This window comes from Spermophilus citellus (genome assembly GCF_964194105.1).
Source record: "Spermophilus citellus genome assembly, chromosome: 1".
NCBI classification, from domain to species: Eukaryota; Metazoa; Chordata; class Mammalia; order Rodentia; family Sciuridae; genus Spermophilus; species Spermophilus citellus.
Genome location: NC_138182.1, coordinates 124,544,836 through 124,562,116, shown reverse-complemented (window position 1 = coordinate 124,562,116; position 17,281 = coordinate 124,544,836). Strand labels below are relative to the sequence as shown.

The 17,281-nt window shown below is 44.2% G+C and overlaps 1 protein-coding gene across 1 annotated transcript in view; it reads left to right on the top strand.

The window, feature by feature from the left end:
• DOCK2 (dedicator of cytokinesis 2) overlaps positions 1 to 17,281 on the top strand; it is a 400,926-nt gene that overhangs the window by 128,420 nt on the left and 255,225 nt on the right. The window contains exon 26 of the mRNA XM_081269393.1: positions 13,626 to 13,774. Within this exon, the coding sequence (XP_081125519.1) occupies positions 13,626 to 13,774 (149 nt within the window). The remainder of the gene's footprint in view (positions 1 to 13,625; positions 13,775 to 17,281) is intronic.

Here is a 17,281-nt window from a genome sequence, read left to right as displayed (position 1 = left end):
GCCAGTCCTGTCCCTGAGGGCCATCTCTGCTGTCCACCTTCTTAGCCCAAAGAACCCAGGCCAGGAGATACATTCTCCCCATTTCCATTTTTAGTTATAGCGAGGAAAATGGCAGTAGGTTTTTTCCCCTTCCTCTTTAAAGTTTGCTTCCAGTTCTTCAGCTTGTTTGAAGCGCATATTTTTTAGTTTTCCCTTTGTACTAAACAACTCAAGGTTTTAAATGTGTGGCGTGGCAAGTGAGGGCCCCCAGCCACTCCTCCTCTGGAGCTGAAGAGTAGAAGGAGAGGGAAGGAGAGAATCAGACAGTGATTGGAAACAATTACACAACCATTCCATTTTGCTAATGCTCGAATCCAGGAGAATTTTCTCATTTAATTCTCTGAAATGAAAGGCCCCTCTGTTAGCCTTAAAATGTAAACAAGAGGCTTTTAATGTGCGCTTTTCCCAGAAATGGAATTCTAGCTGCTTATATTGATCCAAAACACTGTTGTCGGTTTTTGTTCTTTTTGGTATTTGTGAGTTTTGTGATGGCAGCGATAGGGGATTGTCCCTATGCTGCTGGAATATTGTGCGTAAGTGTCATTATTGTGACAACAAACAGGTGTAGAAGGACATTCAGAGAGCTTGCCGAGCCCTCCCTACTCTGTCCACATACAAAAGGGAAAGGTGAAATGCTAAGGCATATGTCCCAATCATTTCAATTTATACCCACCTCTTGGGACTCAGTTCTCTGAGTTTGGTTATTTCAGACAAAAATAAATGTATTTCAAGTGACACAGATAACAGCTTTGAATCCATTTTATTCGGGACATCTAGAACAGATGTTTGTGAAATACATATGTAAGTTAACTGTAGCTAAAGGAAGCTCGGATTTTCACACACTCTGCTTGGACTCAGAATCATCTTCTGCATAGATGGCATCAGATCCCAGAGCCCCATTCCATGTAACAACTGCAGCTGGTTTTGTACTAGGTTTTTTACTTTGATCTTATGAAAGAGGCAGTCAAAACCTCATTTTTGGAGAAAGAGAAGTGACCTCTCCAAGGTCACACAACTTTGCAGTAGTAACACTGGGGATCCCCACTTCCCTGTGTTTTCCTTCAAGACCAGGAAAAGCCAAAGCCAGGGAGGTGCTGCTGGAAGGCCAGTCAGGACGTGGTGAGGGTGAGGAGCGTGTGGCTCTTCTGTCCCCCACCCCAGTTCTCACATCTCATTTCCCCAAGGACCACACAGAGAAAGAATTTTAATACCACCCAATACCAAGTGATGTTCTGATTCTGGGGTGGCCCGGGTGCTGGTAGAACAGGCCCCCTCTGACAAAGTCCTTCATTTATCTTATTATGATCCTCCTAGGTGACAGAGGAGCAGGACAGGGCATGACTCTATTGGGGTGAGCTCCTCTTCCAGGCTCTCATGGTCTACTGAGGAGGAGGTGCTGAACAGTGCAGGTCACCACAGCTGTTTGCTAGCCACATGCAGGAAGGAGCCTTGGCCAACTGTAGCTGAATAAAACAATCAATGACTCAAACCCTAGGTGACTAACATTCATTGCTGCTGATCCTAGAATTGGGGGTTTAACCTTCTAAAACAATAGCACACATCAGCTAAGCCTTAAACAAACCCTCATCCAAGTGTTGGAGTCTATTTAAGGCCAGCAGAGAGGAGTTGACCAAGTCAAGGGTAATTGCCTCTGGCTTGCACGTGTAGCAGTTGGGAGTGACTTCTAGGACTTGTGACCTGTGTGTATGGAGTCTGGTCTCTACTGCCATTGTACCGGCGAGGTGACCCTGGGCAAGCTGTTCGGAGCTCCTCTTTGTTCATCCCTAGGATGGGGATGATGCATGCTTTTAGGTTTTCGTAGGGGTCAGATGAATTCCTGGAACCCTACAGGAGCTGGCACACACTGAACATCCCCTTTGGTCTGCATCCCACTGTCCTCTCATTCTCACTCCTAACAGTGTCTGTCCTTTATTAAAATATATCTGTCATCGTAACTCTGACTGCTGAGAAAGTGCAGTTTGAGCACACAGCTACAGACTGGCTCACAAGTGACCCTTGTTAAGGAAAGACAGGGATTCGTGGGTGCAGGAAAGAGAGTAAGTCTCCAGAGGGGTCAGGGCATGGGCACAGGGCCTTAGGGACACCTGTAGTATGGTGCAAGAGAGAGGCTGTGGGTCCAGATGATCAGCCCTGGAGAGTCTGGGTGGCACTGACCGGTCTGATCGGCATCCCGAGTGCTTAGAAATAGATGTGAACTCCACATGTCATTGAGTTGAAACAAATGGGGATGAGGGATGTGAGGCCTGCTCTTGGCAATCAGAAAGCTGTCTGATGCACTTCTCCCTTTTTGTGCATTTGAAAGGGAGCATGTTGCCTTCCCAGGAGTCCCTTCAGGGTCACCAAGGTGATCCAGTACAGGGCAACTTGGTTCAGCCCCAGGGCTTCGGGTTAGCTTCTCCTTCCATCCCGAGGAGAGACACAGTCTTCTAAGAGGCCACGTGGCACTCCTCTGGTACTGCAGTCACAAATGCAATCCCTCTAAGCAGTAGGGAGCAGATCGGATCAGGATCACAGCTCAACTGGCCATGTCTGCGTCTTTATCTTCCTAAAAGCACTTGCTGTGGAGTCCGGTTGTGGTTTAATGAGCGAGCTGGCTGGGAGGAGGCTGGTCGGCAGTTGGGGAAGAGCTGATGGGGCCACTGAAGGGGGAAGAACCTGTCAGAACATGCCACTTCTCTCCTAATAGCTTTTGGAAGGCGTGACGACCCTTCCACACCTTCAGGGAAATGTCGATGGGAGTCTTTCATTACTTGCTAGTTGAAACGATGAAATGGTCTCCATGGTTAGATCCTAATTTGATAAGCCCTACAAGGAATCTATTGCTCTCTTACTGAAATATTTTTTAAAATGCATATGCTCACATGTATACAGAGCACATTAAATGCACTGGCAAGTTGCATTGATTCTGCTTCTAAAACATAACCCAGAGTCTCCAATACTGCCTTTCTCTACTGCAGCAAAATAATCAAGCTTTTGTCTTTGCTCCCCTACACTAAGGAGACAGGATGACTTAGCTGTGAACAAGGGCTCTAGAATTACATTTCCTGGGTTTAAATAGTCTCTGCCCTTTATAGGTAGTTCAATCGTAGGCAAGCTATCAAACCTCTCTGAACTTCAGTTCCCTTGTCCATAAAGTAGTCCTAATGATATACTATACCACAGAGAGAGTTTCTGATAGTGAGGACTCCATATATAGTAGACTCTTCAGGTCCTGGCACAGCATCCTCTCTCTCTCTCTCTCTTTTTTTTTTTTTTTTTTTTTTTTTAGAGAGAGAGAGAGAGAGAGAGAATTTTAATATTTATTTTTTAGTTCTTGGCGGACACAACATCTTTGTTTGTATGTGGTGCTGAGGATCGAACCCGGGCCGGGCCGCGCTGCATGCCAGAGGGCACGCTACCGCTTGAGCCACATCCCCAGCCCCTTTTTTTTTTTTTTTTTTTTGGTGCTAGGGATTGAACCCAGGGCCTCATGCATGCAAGGCAAGCACTCTACCAACTGAGCTATATTCCTAGCCATAGTAGACTCTTTCTTTCTCCCTACAAAAAGCCTGCTCCTTGTCCTGCCTTGCTCTCTATGTACACCTTCCACTCTCCATTAAAAACAGACACAAAAAAATGTTTATCTCCACCCAGCAACCAAACTCCTAGGTCCAGAGCCTTTCAAGAACTGGCACCAGCCAATTGCTCTAAATTTGTTGTCCACATTACTGTCTCCCTTTCCTGCAGTCCAGCCACACACTGTCCATGTAATTCCCCAACAAGCAAAGCATGTCTGTACCCCAGGACCTCGACTGCAATTTCCTCTTCCTGGAAAGCTCTTCCCTGAGATCTTTGCATGCTATTCCCTGGGCACCCAGCAGGTCTTACCTCAAGTGTTATCTTCATCTCAAAGTGGCCTGCCTTGGCTGACCCAGATGCAAATAGCCTTGTCAATCCACAGGCTCTCTTCTGCCTCTTCCCTGGCTTCTTGTCTTGCTCGCAGTTATTGGGATCCCTTGTTGTAGCCTGGGCCTCAGGCCTACCCTCCCCACAGTACCTGCCTCCCAGGGCTGCCTTTAGCCTGCAGGAGCTGTTTGCCTGTGCTCAGGAGACACCCCAGGCCCTGCCCATCCCCTGGTCTGGATGTTCCAGGTCCTTCCTCCCTGTGGCCTTCCATCTCCAGAGCTACCTGTGGGTCAAGCCTGGAGGCTACCTTCTGTGAGGCTCATGCACCCACCATCTCCCTCTATGACCTCCCTCTCCCACTACACTTTCAGGTTTTTTACTTTTTATTTTATTTTATTATTATTATTATTATTTTTATTTCTGGAACACTTTCTAAGTCACCTTCACCCAAACTTCATCTCAGAGTTTGCTTTTGGAGAATCCAACCTGGAGAAGAGAACCCTTACCTTGTAAATTGCTTATAACAGCTCATTAGAATATAATATCCCCCAGAAAAGCACCTGTCATAGCAAGTATTCATTGACTAAGTATGTGTGCATGTGTGTGTGGATAAAATCAATCAAGCTTATATGTTTAAGAAATAAATATACCAAGACTATCAGAGATTTACAATAATATTTATAAATAGCATGGCTTTCCTTTTTGTACACATTCATATTTTATCCTCTAAAAAAATTCCAGCTATTTAGTATCAATCTACTCTTCTTGACCTCACTAGATTTCTGCATGGTATATACCAAGTGATCACAGGGCACTTGCTTATAGGTCTAGTGGAAAAAAAAATCACATGTTAGCTATAAAGGATATATGGTAAAAACAAGAGCTTGGTTTGAGGTGCCTAGCATCAAGTTCTGGAAGTACAGGCCATCTGAAGGATTCTCTGCCTTCTAAAATACCTGAGGAGATTCTCACAGCCACTAGCCATGCCATCTCAGAGTGGGTCATATTTGTTTAGCCTTGAGGGTCCATGGGGGAGAGCCATGGATTTTGCTTGATATTGTAATTATTGTGTTTTCAGGGGGGCAAAGAAAGTGAATCATGTGAAGCCACAGAAAAATGCACTGGGGACATGATAGTAGAGTTGTAAAAGGCTTGAAACCTGAGCTGGAATTTGAAGTTTGTGGATAGCTATTGATTTCCTGGTGGGTGGAATTAGTTTTTCTTGCACACTGGCTGGGGAGGGAGGCTGCGAGGACGGATTGCTGACTGTCAGGGCAGGGTAATGTCTGCAGAGGCCCTCCTTGGCATCTCCTTGATCTAACCAGGTGCCTCTGACTCTGAAATGCTCCTCAACCCTCCGGAGGGCGAGCAGCCCAGCAGAGCCTAACAGGGTTTAGGCCACACTCAGTCTTGCCAGGGAGAAGCTGGGTTTTCATCAAGCCCACATGCCAAACAGCCTGGGAGGCAGAGCGGCCTAATAGCCTCGAGCTGTCCCAGTCCCCAAGGGGGTTGAGCTGAGCCAAGTTTGCCTCCCCATCAGTAGGAACTTGGCCAAAGCTAAATGAGTTTCACCTTAAAGTGTGAAAAATCGACCAGGATTGAAGAGTCCATTAACCCATGTTGGTGACAAAGTGAGGGGCTGGCCAGGAGTGGAATGAAATTCCAAGTGGCACCTGCCACTATCCGGCTTATAAATGTGGGTGCCCACATGGGACGTGACTGGACCCCCAATACAAACCCACTGGTCATATTAACCTCCTTCCCCACAGAAAGGCAGGGGCTGGGAAAGCCCAGGGCCCTGCACTCCAGAACATTCCACAGTCTGTCTCGTTCCAGATTAGAAGCAGCAGACATTTCCCTGAAAGGGACATCAAATGACAGTCTTGTCTCACGTTCTTCATGAGTGACATCTTTGATTCTGCTTGCTTGGTCTCAGCTTTGGGGTAGGGCAGGCAGGGTGCCTCTTTGTGGATACTTTGTTATATGCAGAGGCTCTCTTCAAACCCTCTCAGTTCTGTGATGAGTGCATGCAAACTGGCATAGGGCTAGTACTGAACCCCTCAAAGGCCTGCAGGGGTGATGGTGTACACCAACTCTTGAGAGAATTTTGATTTTGAATGTGGGGTGATTAGCAGCACTTGTCCCTTAGCTTGGGTCTCAACTTCATTTCTTGGATAATAAACAGGAATCTCAGTGTTTTCCTATTCCATAGATAATGACTACTCTGATGGTGTGGATCTGAAATGTCCCCAAACTCTCACATTGGAAGCATGGCCCCCAATATCAGATGTAGAGCTTTTAAACAATGGTTGAATCATCAAGGTGTGGGTCTGAAAGGACTTCTGGGAGGTGGACCCAGCTGGAGAAAGTAGGTGCACTGGGGGTTGTGCTGGAAGCATTTATTTCCACCCCACCCCACCTCCTGCTGCTTCCTGGCTGCCATGAGCTGAGCAGCTTCCCTCCACCTTGTCCCTCTGCCATGAGGTTTCTGCGGTAGTCAGCTGACCATGGACTGAGACCTCTGAGACAATGAGCCAAAATAAATCTTTTCTCCTCTAAGTTGTTTTGTCAGATATTTGGTCACAGCTATGAAAAGCTGACTAGTGTGATAAATGGCAAGATAGAAATGTATCCAAGGGGACTATGGGAATGCAGAGGAGAACTGGCCAAGTCAGAGTTGGGGTGCCAGGAAAGGTGTCCTAGAGCCTACGATATCCAAGTTCAGACCTAGATGGCAAAAAAAAAGAGTCAGGTGACAAGCATTCGAGGCAAAGAAGGGAATGTGCAGAAATCCAGAAGCAGAGCTGGGTACATCCTGAAATCCCAGCTGCTTGGGAGGCTGAGGCTGGAGATTACAAGTTTGAGACTAAACTGGGCAATGTAGGGAGACCCTGCAAAATAAGAAAAAGGGCAGGAAAGGTAGCTCAGTGGCAGAACATCCTCTGTTGAGAGCCACAGCCGAAGGGGCCCCAGCAAACTTCCAGCTGCCAGCTGATGATTGGCTCACAGTGGCCCCAGCAACTTCTAGCTGCCAACTGATTGGCTCCTCTGTGGTGGTGCTCATTGGGCTGTTTCCCCGCCCTTTCAGACCACGGAACTGCTCATTGGGGGACTTTTTTTGGCTTCACCCATATGACCCAGCCAATAGGCCTCAAGAGCCAGAGGAGTGGGGGAGGCTGAGAGGCTTGTGGGAAGCAGGTGGTGGCAGTTGGGCTCTGAGGGTTTTTCCTGAGGAGCTGTGTGGTGTGGTGTGTATGTTCTAAAAATAAAGTTTGTTTCTTTTGACAAGTGGCTCCTGAATTGTGCCCAGCCAGACCGCGGCATCCCTCGGTTCAATCCCCAGTACTGGAAGGGAAAGAACAAAACAGCAAGCAAGAGGAGGAGAGAAGAATGGGTTGGAGAGGGAGGTGGAGGAGTGGTGGGTGGTGATAGGGGAGAGGTAAAGGAGTCTCACAGAGTGCCTCTGGCTGCCAAGAGTTTATACAGCTTGCTCTGAGGTTAGTGGAAAGCCACTGAAGAGTTTCCTGATCACAGGGGACTCCTGTGTGCAGAGGTAGGAAGGAGACGAGAGCCCAGGATGTGGGAGAAGGTGCCTGGGAGGTAGGCTGGTCACCTTCATGATGGACTGCATGCCAGTTATGGAGAGAGGATGAAATCAAGATGGTGCCCAAGTTTGTGAGGTTCATTGTGTGAACCCCAGAAGAAAGCATAGGAGAAAGAACAAATGCATGAGGAAGATGTTCGGTTCCAGGTGTGGTTCTTGGGAACACTTTCCACTGTCATGGGGCTTGTGACTATGGTCAAGGATGTTATTTTTGGCTTGAAGTAGCTCAAGGTGGTTTTCCAAAGAGGACAAAGGATGTGCCTTTCATTCTCTCCATGGGCCTAATGTTATGGAGGAGCAGGTGAGAAAAGGTATCACCTTGTTGTGAAGTGTCCCTGACTCCTGAGGTGACTGCAGCAGCAAGTCACACTTGATGAAGTCTCTGAATTCTGGGAGGGAGCACCAGCTGCCACAGGACAAACTTTCTTGAAGAACAGAGAAAACCAGAGATAGTGCATTTTCCTCCCTGCAGTCACTGGGCAAAGAGAGAACTCCTTTTGATTAAAATACAGAGTCAGTGGCTCTGCAGATTCCTCCCTGGCTGGTTTGAATTACAATTTGGACTTGTCACCCGGTGGCAGATCTCCCAGCCTCCATCAAACTTTGGGCACCCAAGGGAGGAACCCTGCTAGGGTGCGCAGGTCTCTGGAAATCATTCCCTCTGCCTCTGAAGATTGATTTAAGGCTTTGCAATCTTTATCTCTTAAACCATTTATGTTTGTTTGCTTGACAATCAAGCGACAATTTAGAAACTCTGCTTCCTGAAGCTTTACAGACTAATATAATTTCATAGCTCCAGTTACAAATGGGAAAAATTATTTCATCTAGAAAAACAGAGGAGCCAAACATTTCTGAGAAATCATGGTTAAAGAGAAGACAAAGTACTTTCTGAAAAACAGGCCATATTGTTAATGGCTTCCTCGGTGAGAATCTTGCTGATTCTCAGCACCAGGAGCCTCCATCTTATGAGGATGGGATGAAGCGGCCTTCCAGAGAGATGAACTACCTGTGTTGCTGGGGCCTGGTCTGCAGCTCCTTAACCCCAGTGACTTAAAGAAATGCAAACATCTCCACTGCTTTTCTACTTGCAAATATATCCTTCCTCCTCCTACTTGCTCAGAACCTGTACTTTATGAAATCCTAGAATTTGGGATGGGGACTCACTCAATCATATTGATCAACCTTTTGTCTGATATGGTATTTTCCATCGTCTCTGTCCTTAAGCAGCTACCTTATTACTTGGGTACTCCTAGGGATGGGGAGCTCACTGTAAGAACTTTCCACTAGAATCTACTAATTTAGCTCAATTGCTAAGTGGAATTTAAAGTCCCATGGCTTCCCCGGGGGGTCATTAATGTCTGAAATCTATCATCAGCAGTTTCCTCTTGGATTCAAACTTTGAAATGGGAGCTAACTGAGATTTCCTAACTAGGGTACAAAACTTGGCCTCTGTTATCCCACAGCTGTATTTTATGGCCACTTGTAACACATTGCCCCTCTAGGTACATAAAAGTCCTACGTTTGTCACCTAGACACATCTGCTTCTGATCTCTGTTTCCTTGGTTGCTGGACAGGTGATTAACCTACGATCATTCCTTTCCGCCTGGAACAGTACTTGTACATAGCAACCCCTCAATAAAGGTAGTGGAGTGACTGAGTGAATATCAGGCTGACTGAATGAGCAAATGAGTTAGCTAAGTGCATGAATGAGCCAGGTCTGCAGCTGCCTTCCAGCATCTCCTTCCTAAAGGCCTGAGTGATCACATAGTATTCTTACTTGAGAGGAGTTTAAGTGATTCATTGTCTTGAGAAGCAAAAGGCTCTTTTATTCTTAAGATTTTTTTTTTTTTTTACACTTTTTTTGTTTGTTTGTGTGCTGGGGACTGAACCCGGGATCTCCTGGATGCTGAGCAGACTACATACTGAGCTCCTCCCCAGCTCCTCCTGTTGTAAACTCAAGTCAACTACCCACCCCTGATTGGTTTCTTCCACCGCCCTTCAAGATCTTATCAAATATTTAGCTTCAGCCTCTGTTGTGTCAGAGGCAGAAATCTGGGGCAGAGGTCCCAGGACTCTGTTCTCTGTGTCACTACTTGGATTATTACAAGGACATGGTCACCATTCTCTGTGGCTTTGTCCTTCAGCCATTGTTTGCACTGCAGTGAACATGAATCTTCTTCAAGGACATTTTCTGGTGGCTCCCTTTTGCCCAGAGGATTATGGAAGTACAAGTCTTTTGTTGTGTTGTAAACCTCCTTTGTTAGATCTCTTATTTATTTTCTTACAAAATTAACTTTTTAAAAATTTATATATGACAGTGGAATGCATTACAATTCTTATTACACACATAGAGCACAATTTTTCATATATCCAGTTGTATACACAGTATTTTCACACCAATCCGTGTCTTCATACCTGTACTTTGGATAATAATGACCATCACATTCCACCATGATTAATAACCCCATGTCCCTTCCCTTCCCCCCCCCCAACCCCTCTGCCCTATCTAGAGTCCATCTATTCCTCCCATGCTCCCCCTCCCTATCCCATTATGAATCAGCCTCCTGATATCAAAGAAAACATTTGGCATTTGGGTTTTTGGGATTGGCTAACTTCACTTAGCATTATCTTCTCTAACTCCAGCCATTTACCTTCAAATGCCATGATTTTATTGCTGAGTAATATTCTATTGTGTATATGCCACTTTTTTTTTTTTTTGTATCCATTCATCCATTGAAGGGCATCTAGGTTGGTTCCACAGTTTAGCTATTGTGAATTGTGCTGCTATAAACATTGATGTGGCTGTGTCTCTGTAGTATGCTATTTTTAAGTCCTTTGGGTATAGACCAAGGAGAGGGATAGCTGGGTCAAATGGTCAAAATTAACTTAAGAATATAATAGGAGAATTGACAGTTCTTACCCTCTATTGGGTTTAATTGTGGGAACAACAGTGGGGGCATGATCAGGCAGCTAAGTATCCCAAGCTGGTGAGGTTGTGCAGCTTCTAACAAAGAGCCCACTACTCCAGACATCTGGTTTCCTATGAAAGGCATCTGAACACAGGGAATGACACAAAGTTTCTAAGTTACTAGTTAATATTCTTTTAAAGATACATTTAAAAGCAAACTTCTGAACAAACATTGTGGAAAAGTTCCCTTGTCCTTTTTAAATAAATAGATCTGGACAGAAGCTCAACTTGCTGATGACAAGATAAGGACTCAGTATAGATTAAATGTAAATCTTATGGTAATTGGGATGCAAACAACCTTCCCCTTATCTCACTAAGCAAAGGGTAATGTCTATCCCAGTGTCTTGTACTCTCAAAAGCCCTCAGGCCAATGACCTCTTAAGTGCAAATTTCTTGTGTCTGAATTGTTCTTACTTAAATTTACTGGAATAGGTAAACAAATAAAGTGCTACTAAACCCGTGGCCTGTGATTTCATCTATACTTTCAAGCATAACTGAATCAAATTTTTTGTTGCCTACAAATTTGTTTCCATAGAACTAACACCTCCCATTGTATTCCGGAACTTTCCTTTTAAATGTTATCTCTCATCATTTCACTTGCAAGAGAATGTCTGGCTACATCTGGCTACTATAAATCACCCACTGTTCTAACTCTGCTCTTCCTATGGCAGTATTAGGGCTAACTCAAAAGCCACTTCTTTCGCTCATTCAACTAAGATGTAACTTGACTCTGTGATTCTGGTCGGAATTTCAGTCTGACTTTCATGGAGCTTACTGTTTGGTGGGCTGAATGGACATTAATTACACTGATTAGAACCTGACTACAAGCTGAGTTTGGGGCGTGAGAGCTGGGACATACAAGGTTCTATTGCAGCCTATAAAGTCTCCCATGACCTTTTTAGCCAGAGCTATTTCTCCTTCTGATGTCCTCAGGGCATGTTGTGAGGCTGCCAGTTGAAATGTCTTGGTTACAAGCAACTGAACCCAACTTTGGTAAATTTAAGTTAAAAGAAAAGTATTTGGAAGATAGGGAGGCACACCCAGAATCTGGGAAAGCTGTGGAGCCAGCCATCAGAGCAGAGACCCAGAATAGCTCTGGGAGGAGGAGCAGGTGTCCCAGGTGGCTTCCTGCAGGGCGACTAAGAGCACAGGCTCTTCTACCAGATCCTAGTGGTGCACACAAGGGAGTCCTTTTGTTTTCTCATCAGGGAGAATGGCACCTACCACCTGGGGTCACCTGGAGGACTAACCAAGGTGACTCACACAAGACACTTGAAAGGGTGTCTAGTATCCCAGCACATTGTAAAGTCTCCAGGAAATTGTATAGAGAGGAAATAGAATTGGGACTGATATTCCAAGGAAATACTAACCTAATTTTAATAGTTAAAATTTTAATAAGGAAAATATTTTTGTGAATAATATAAATATATTTGTAAAAAATATAAATATATTTGTGAATAATATAATAACTGTCTGCAGTTAGTATTATAAATGTTCCCTTAAGATTCCGACAGCAGAGGGACGCCATGTATGGGGTCAGGTCTGTCCTGAGGAAGGCAGGGAGTAGGCAGAACAAGACAGAACAAGAGATGGCAACTAGCTCTTTCCACCTTTCTCTTTTCCTAATTTCTGCTGCTGCTCATTGTTTTTATGGCTAATCACTTTTGTCAGGTTTTAAGTAACTGACAGGCAGGAACCTGTTTAGAGTTTCTCATCCCTGAAACTGTAGAAATTTGGTGCTTCCAAAGGTCAAAAGTGTTCATCATCTATGATTTAAAGGAAATCATAGTGTATACGATTCACAGCTCAGCTCCAGCAGCACCTGGGTGTGAATGGCTTGAGACATGTTTGGATTTGTTTTGGTTCTTTAATCCCTTCCATTTCCAAGGGAAATAAAGAGATAAAGCTGTTTTGGGCTTCAGAACCTTCCAAAACTTTCTCAAGACAGCAATGTCAAGACAGAGGCCCTGGGGCTGGGGATGTGGCTCAAGCGGTAGCGCACTCGCCTTGCATGCACCACATACAAAAAAAAAAAAAAAACCCAAAAACAAAGATGTTGTGTCTGCCGAAAACTAAAAAATAAATATTTAAAAAAAAATCTCTCTCTCTCTCTCTAAAAAAAAAAAAAAAAAAAAAAAGACAGAGGCCCTTCCCTGCAAAAATCTTAATTTATTTAAAATGAAAGCAGTGTGCACAAAGCTGCATGTGGAAAGTTATTCACATTTTGTAGTTTACAACAGTGAGAAGGCCCACGAATGGGATCTCGGCAGTTAACCTAGTTAAGTAATAAACATAGTTAAGTAATCCAGTTAGCCCGATAGGCAATAACATCCAAAGTGCTCCCGGACAGACTGGTGAGTGGAAAGAGTCAAGGTGCTGAGTGCTTATATGCAGCCAAGGCCCCTTTTGTAAAAAGAAAGCAAAACAAAATGACATGATATGTTTCCTAATGGCATGTGTGTATGCAAGGTCATATGAAAGACCTTGAAGGTTCATAGCCCCAGTTGAACATGACAGACTTAAAGGGAAAGTGCAATAAAAACGAGACTAGAGAGTTTATTTTATATATATATATATATATATATATATATATATATATATATATGTATATATATATATACATATATATGTATATATATACATACATATATATGTATATATATACATACATATATATATATTTCTATATAAACATATATTATATATATTCATATGTGTGTGTGTGTGTATACACACACACACACATATATATGGAATGAAATAACTGGTTGCCTCCAGGGAATTGGGGATAGAGGAGGAACTAGAATTGTGACTGATATTCCAAGGAAATCGTAACCTAATTTTAATATAATTTTAATTTTATAAGGAGAATATATTTATGAATAATTTATTTAATGAAAAATATATTTACATATAAATATAATATAGTTTATACATAATTATAATTTTAAATATAAAAATTTTAATGAAGAACTATACATAATATGTAATTATATACATGTGTAAGTGTGCATGTGTGTCTATATATAGACACACATACACACATGAAAGAAAGAAAGGAACCTAACAGTGGGGAAGCCACATGCCTGTGAACGCCCTTCCTTCTAGAATGCCGGGACATCCTGCTTCCTGTCATCACCAAGGAGCTGAAGGAGCTGTTGGAGCAGAAGGACGAGATGCAGCACCAGGTCCAGGAGAAGAAGTACTGTGTGGAGTTGCTCAACAGCATCTTGGAGGTCCTCAGTGGCCAGGACGCGGTGAGTCCTCCTGATGACACCGGTGGTCCTGGGCTCAGACGAGGGTTGAGATGATTAAGTTCTAAAATATTGATGCTGATCAAGAGCAGCTGAAGCCTAAAGAGAGAAGCCCAGGCTTGCTCAGGGTCTACTTTAACAGTGACATTACCCACCTGCTGTGAGCCATTCTTTGGGACCGCAGGAGTTAGGTGTGGAACACCTTGTCCTCCTGTCCTGGCATGAAGGTGTAGGCTTAGGCAGGCAGTTGATGTCTGCCATGTGCTTGAGCCCTGGTTTGCAGGCTGGTCATAGTTCTTCTGCCTCTACCATCAAGAAAGCACCTGTACCTGTTTCCTGGACGGATTGATTTGGGTTTTGTCTCTCCAGTCACCCCCTGTGGTAGCAAAAATGGTCAGGCTCCTAGGGAATGGGCATTTCGCCCAGGTCCATACTCCAGGGTTGAGTGGGACAGTGGCAGGGAGGTGGCTGAGGTAGTGAATTCAGGGTGTATTTGGTAGTCTTCATGCACACACAGATCAGGCAGGGGAACCAAGAGGAGGGTTTTTGTCTCAGAGGGGCAGGTGGAGGGCTTCCCAAGGGTACAATCTGCAGAAAACAAGAATCGGCTGCGAGGCAGTGACAAGATGCAGGCCTGGAATTCTTAGGAACTGGAAGAGGTGGCTCCTCGGACAGCTCTATCGTGTGTGATGGTGTCCACAGGGGAGTCTGCCCTTCAATGGGATTGTTTTCAGAAGGCTATGTGGACCCTCGCAAACTGTCAGCCTTCTTTAAGTATGTGTGTAAGCATTGCCCCTCCCTGGCTGTCCTCCCTAGAACATCCTCAAAGAGCCTTCGGGATGAACTGCATCTATGATTTCTCTACTGCTATCTCATAGTCAACTGGTATTATCAGCTTCTTCCTGTGTGGCCTCTCTCCTGTCTCTTCCCCCCAATTCTCACCATTCTAATTAAGACCAATAGAGTAGAGCAAGGGGATCCGGGGAGGGAGCGGTGGAGCAGAAGAGGAAGTGCTGGGGATTGAAATGAAGAAAACTATGTGATCCATATTTATGAATATGCCAAATGAACCCCATTCTTATGTATAACTATGCTGCACTAAAATTTTTTTAAAAGATTCTTCTTTTTACTAGGTGAATGCAGTATCTTGCTACATTCATTCACTCAAAAATATATATGATGTGCCAAGTGCGTGCTAGGCATTGGGGACATAAAAGCAATAATAAAACTGTGACAGACATGTAAATAATCAACTTTTTGAGCAAGCCACAAGTGGAAAATTCCAGCCCTTGAAACCTTGTTTCTTGCACATAATTACTAAAATACTGAATAAAATTATTTTCAGGCTGTATGTATAGCTATATATGAAATACAAATGAATTTTCTGTTTAGACTTGGGACTCATCCCCAAGATATATCATTATATATATGCAAATATCTCCAAATCCAAATACAATCCAAATCTGAAACACTTCTGATCATAAGCATTTCAGATAAGGGCCATTCAATCTGTAATATAATAACTAGAGTCTACATGCATACTAAGGGTACTAGAGCTGCAAACGACGATCTCTCCATATCTCTCTCTCTCTCTCTCTCTCTCTCTCTCTCTCTCTCTCTCTCTCTCTCTCTCTCTCTGTTGTGTGTGTGTGTTTTAATGAATTTATTTCAAGGAAACCTTTACAAAGAGGTGAATCTTCAGCTGGTGTTCAGGGTGAATAATTAGGGATCATAGCTGCTACTTCATTTGCTGTTTTCTCAGCATGGTGTAAAATGCCATCCATACATTCTCTCTGTCCACCCTGATCTTAAACACTGAGGCTTGATTTTCCGATTTTGCAGTTCAAAAATTTGACATAGACTTAATTAATATTTAAAACCAGACAACAAATAAATGCCAGGATCAAAATTCAAGCGGAGGCTGGTCACACTGCAAAGTCTCTGTCACCATGGGCATCAGGGTTCCCCTTCCCTTTCTCGTCCCCACCCTCTTTCATGGAAGGAGGTAATACCTAAGGGCTGGATACCCAAGACCCTTTGGGGATGATGTGAGGCAGTTTCTGGAAGCACATCACTTTGCCAACTTGAATAGGCCCCAGGCTATGCCACTGGATCCTTAGTGTCATTTTTTTTTTTTTTTGGTTGTTCAAAACATTACAAAGCTCATGACATATCATCTTCCATACATTTGATTCAAGTGGGTTGGGAGAGCTTGGTCTGACTCCTGCCCTGCAGGGATGTGGAGGCTGGCCTATCATCTCTGCAGTAACGTCCTAAGGAGTGTTGTCTCTTTCTGTTGAAAAGACAATTTGCAATGTTCCTTATCCTTCAGTAATGCTTAGATTCCTTTCATTGTACGGAAAAAAAAAATATATCAAAGATCCTTTAAACTATGCCAGTGTACCCCAGTTTGAGGAACCTGGCTATTATGGGCTAATTGTAAAGGTCCTGAATTGGGTAGGAGAGAGGCCTTAGTCCACAGTTTATTTGCAAAGCAGGATTCTGAGATTTGCCCAACCCAGAGGAGTGCCTCCTTCAAGGTCTGCCCCAATAGGCTATTGTTACACTGGCCACCAGTGGGGAGAGTCTGCTGTCCCATGCAGCCTGGGCACTCAGGGGTCCAAGGCTGCACAGCAGTGAGGAGGACTGAGGTTCCTGGGGTCTGTGGCATCTAGAGTCAGTTACATGCGGTGTGGTGTCACTCTTCACTGCCTCTGAGTGCTTGGCTTTTATCTTGAGACCAGACTGTGGGAACTAGCCCACCCCTCTCGCCAGTTGAGGAACTGTCTTTGCTGGATGAGTTATTAAGTGCTACTGTCACCACTGAGTTGGGACAAGGCTGTATTACTTCTGATGAGCCTCACATTCCCCTCCAGCTCAAGAAGGTAGAAATATCTCTCCTCCTCTCAAATGCTGCTTCTGTGATGCTTAGGACTCATTCTGTGGTCATGATTACTTTGAGCCAAAATCCTAAGTCAAAAGCATCTAATCTAAATTTCTCTTATTCTAGTTTATTGTGATTCTTGATGCTGACTGTACATTCACATCATCTGGGGAGCCCTTTAAAAGCAGCATGCCCAGGGCCCAGTGCTAGGCATTCTGATTTAATAGCTCTGGAGTCTGCGGGGGGCATCGCAATGAGAAGTTTGCCAGGTGGTGCTAACAGGCAGCCAGGATGAAGGACCACACATCCAGTGCAGAAGACCTCACACTGAAGTGCATATCCCAGTGACCTGGGTGCCTACAGCAGGATTTTAATCTTGGGTCTGGAGGAGGGAGTCTGATCATTTATTTTTCAAATGAGTTCTCAGGTGTCTTTGCTGCTGCTGGCCCAGAGACCACACTTTAAGAGCTGCTGCTCGAAAATGATCTTTTTTCCCCTTTATTATTCGTTCACTGAAAATGGAAGAACAGTTGGATTTATTCTCAATTCTTTGCTCTTAAATTAAGTCCATACAATCTAACACCTTCCGGTGTGTCTTTAAAAAACCACAAGATAGCAAAGACTTC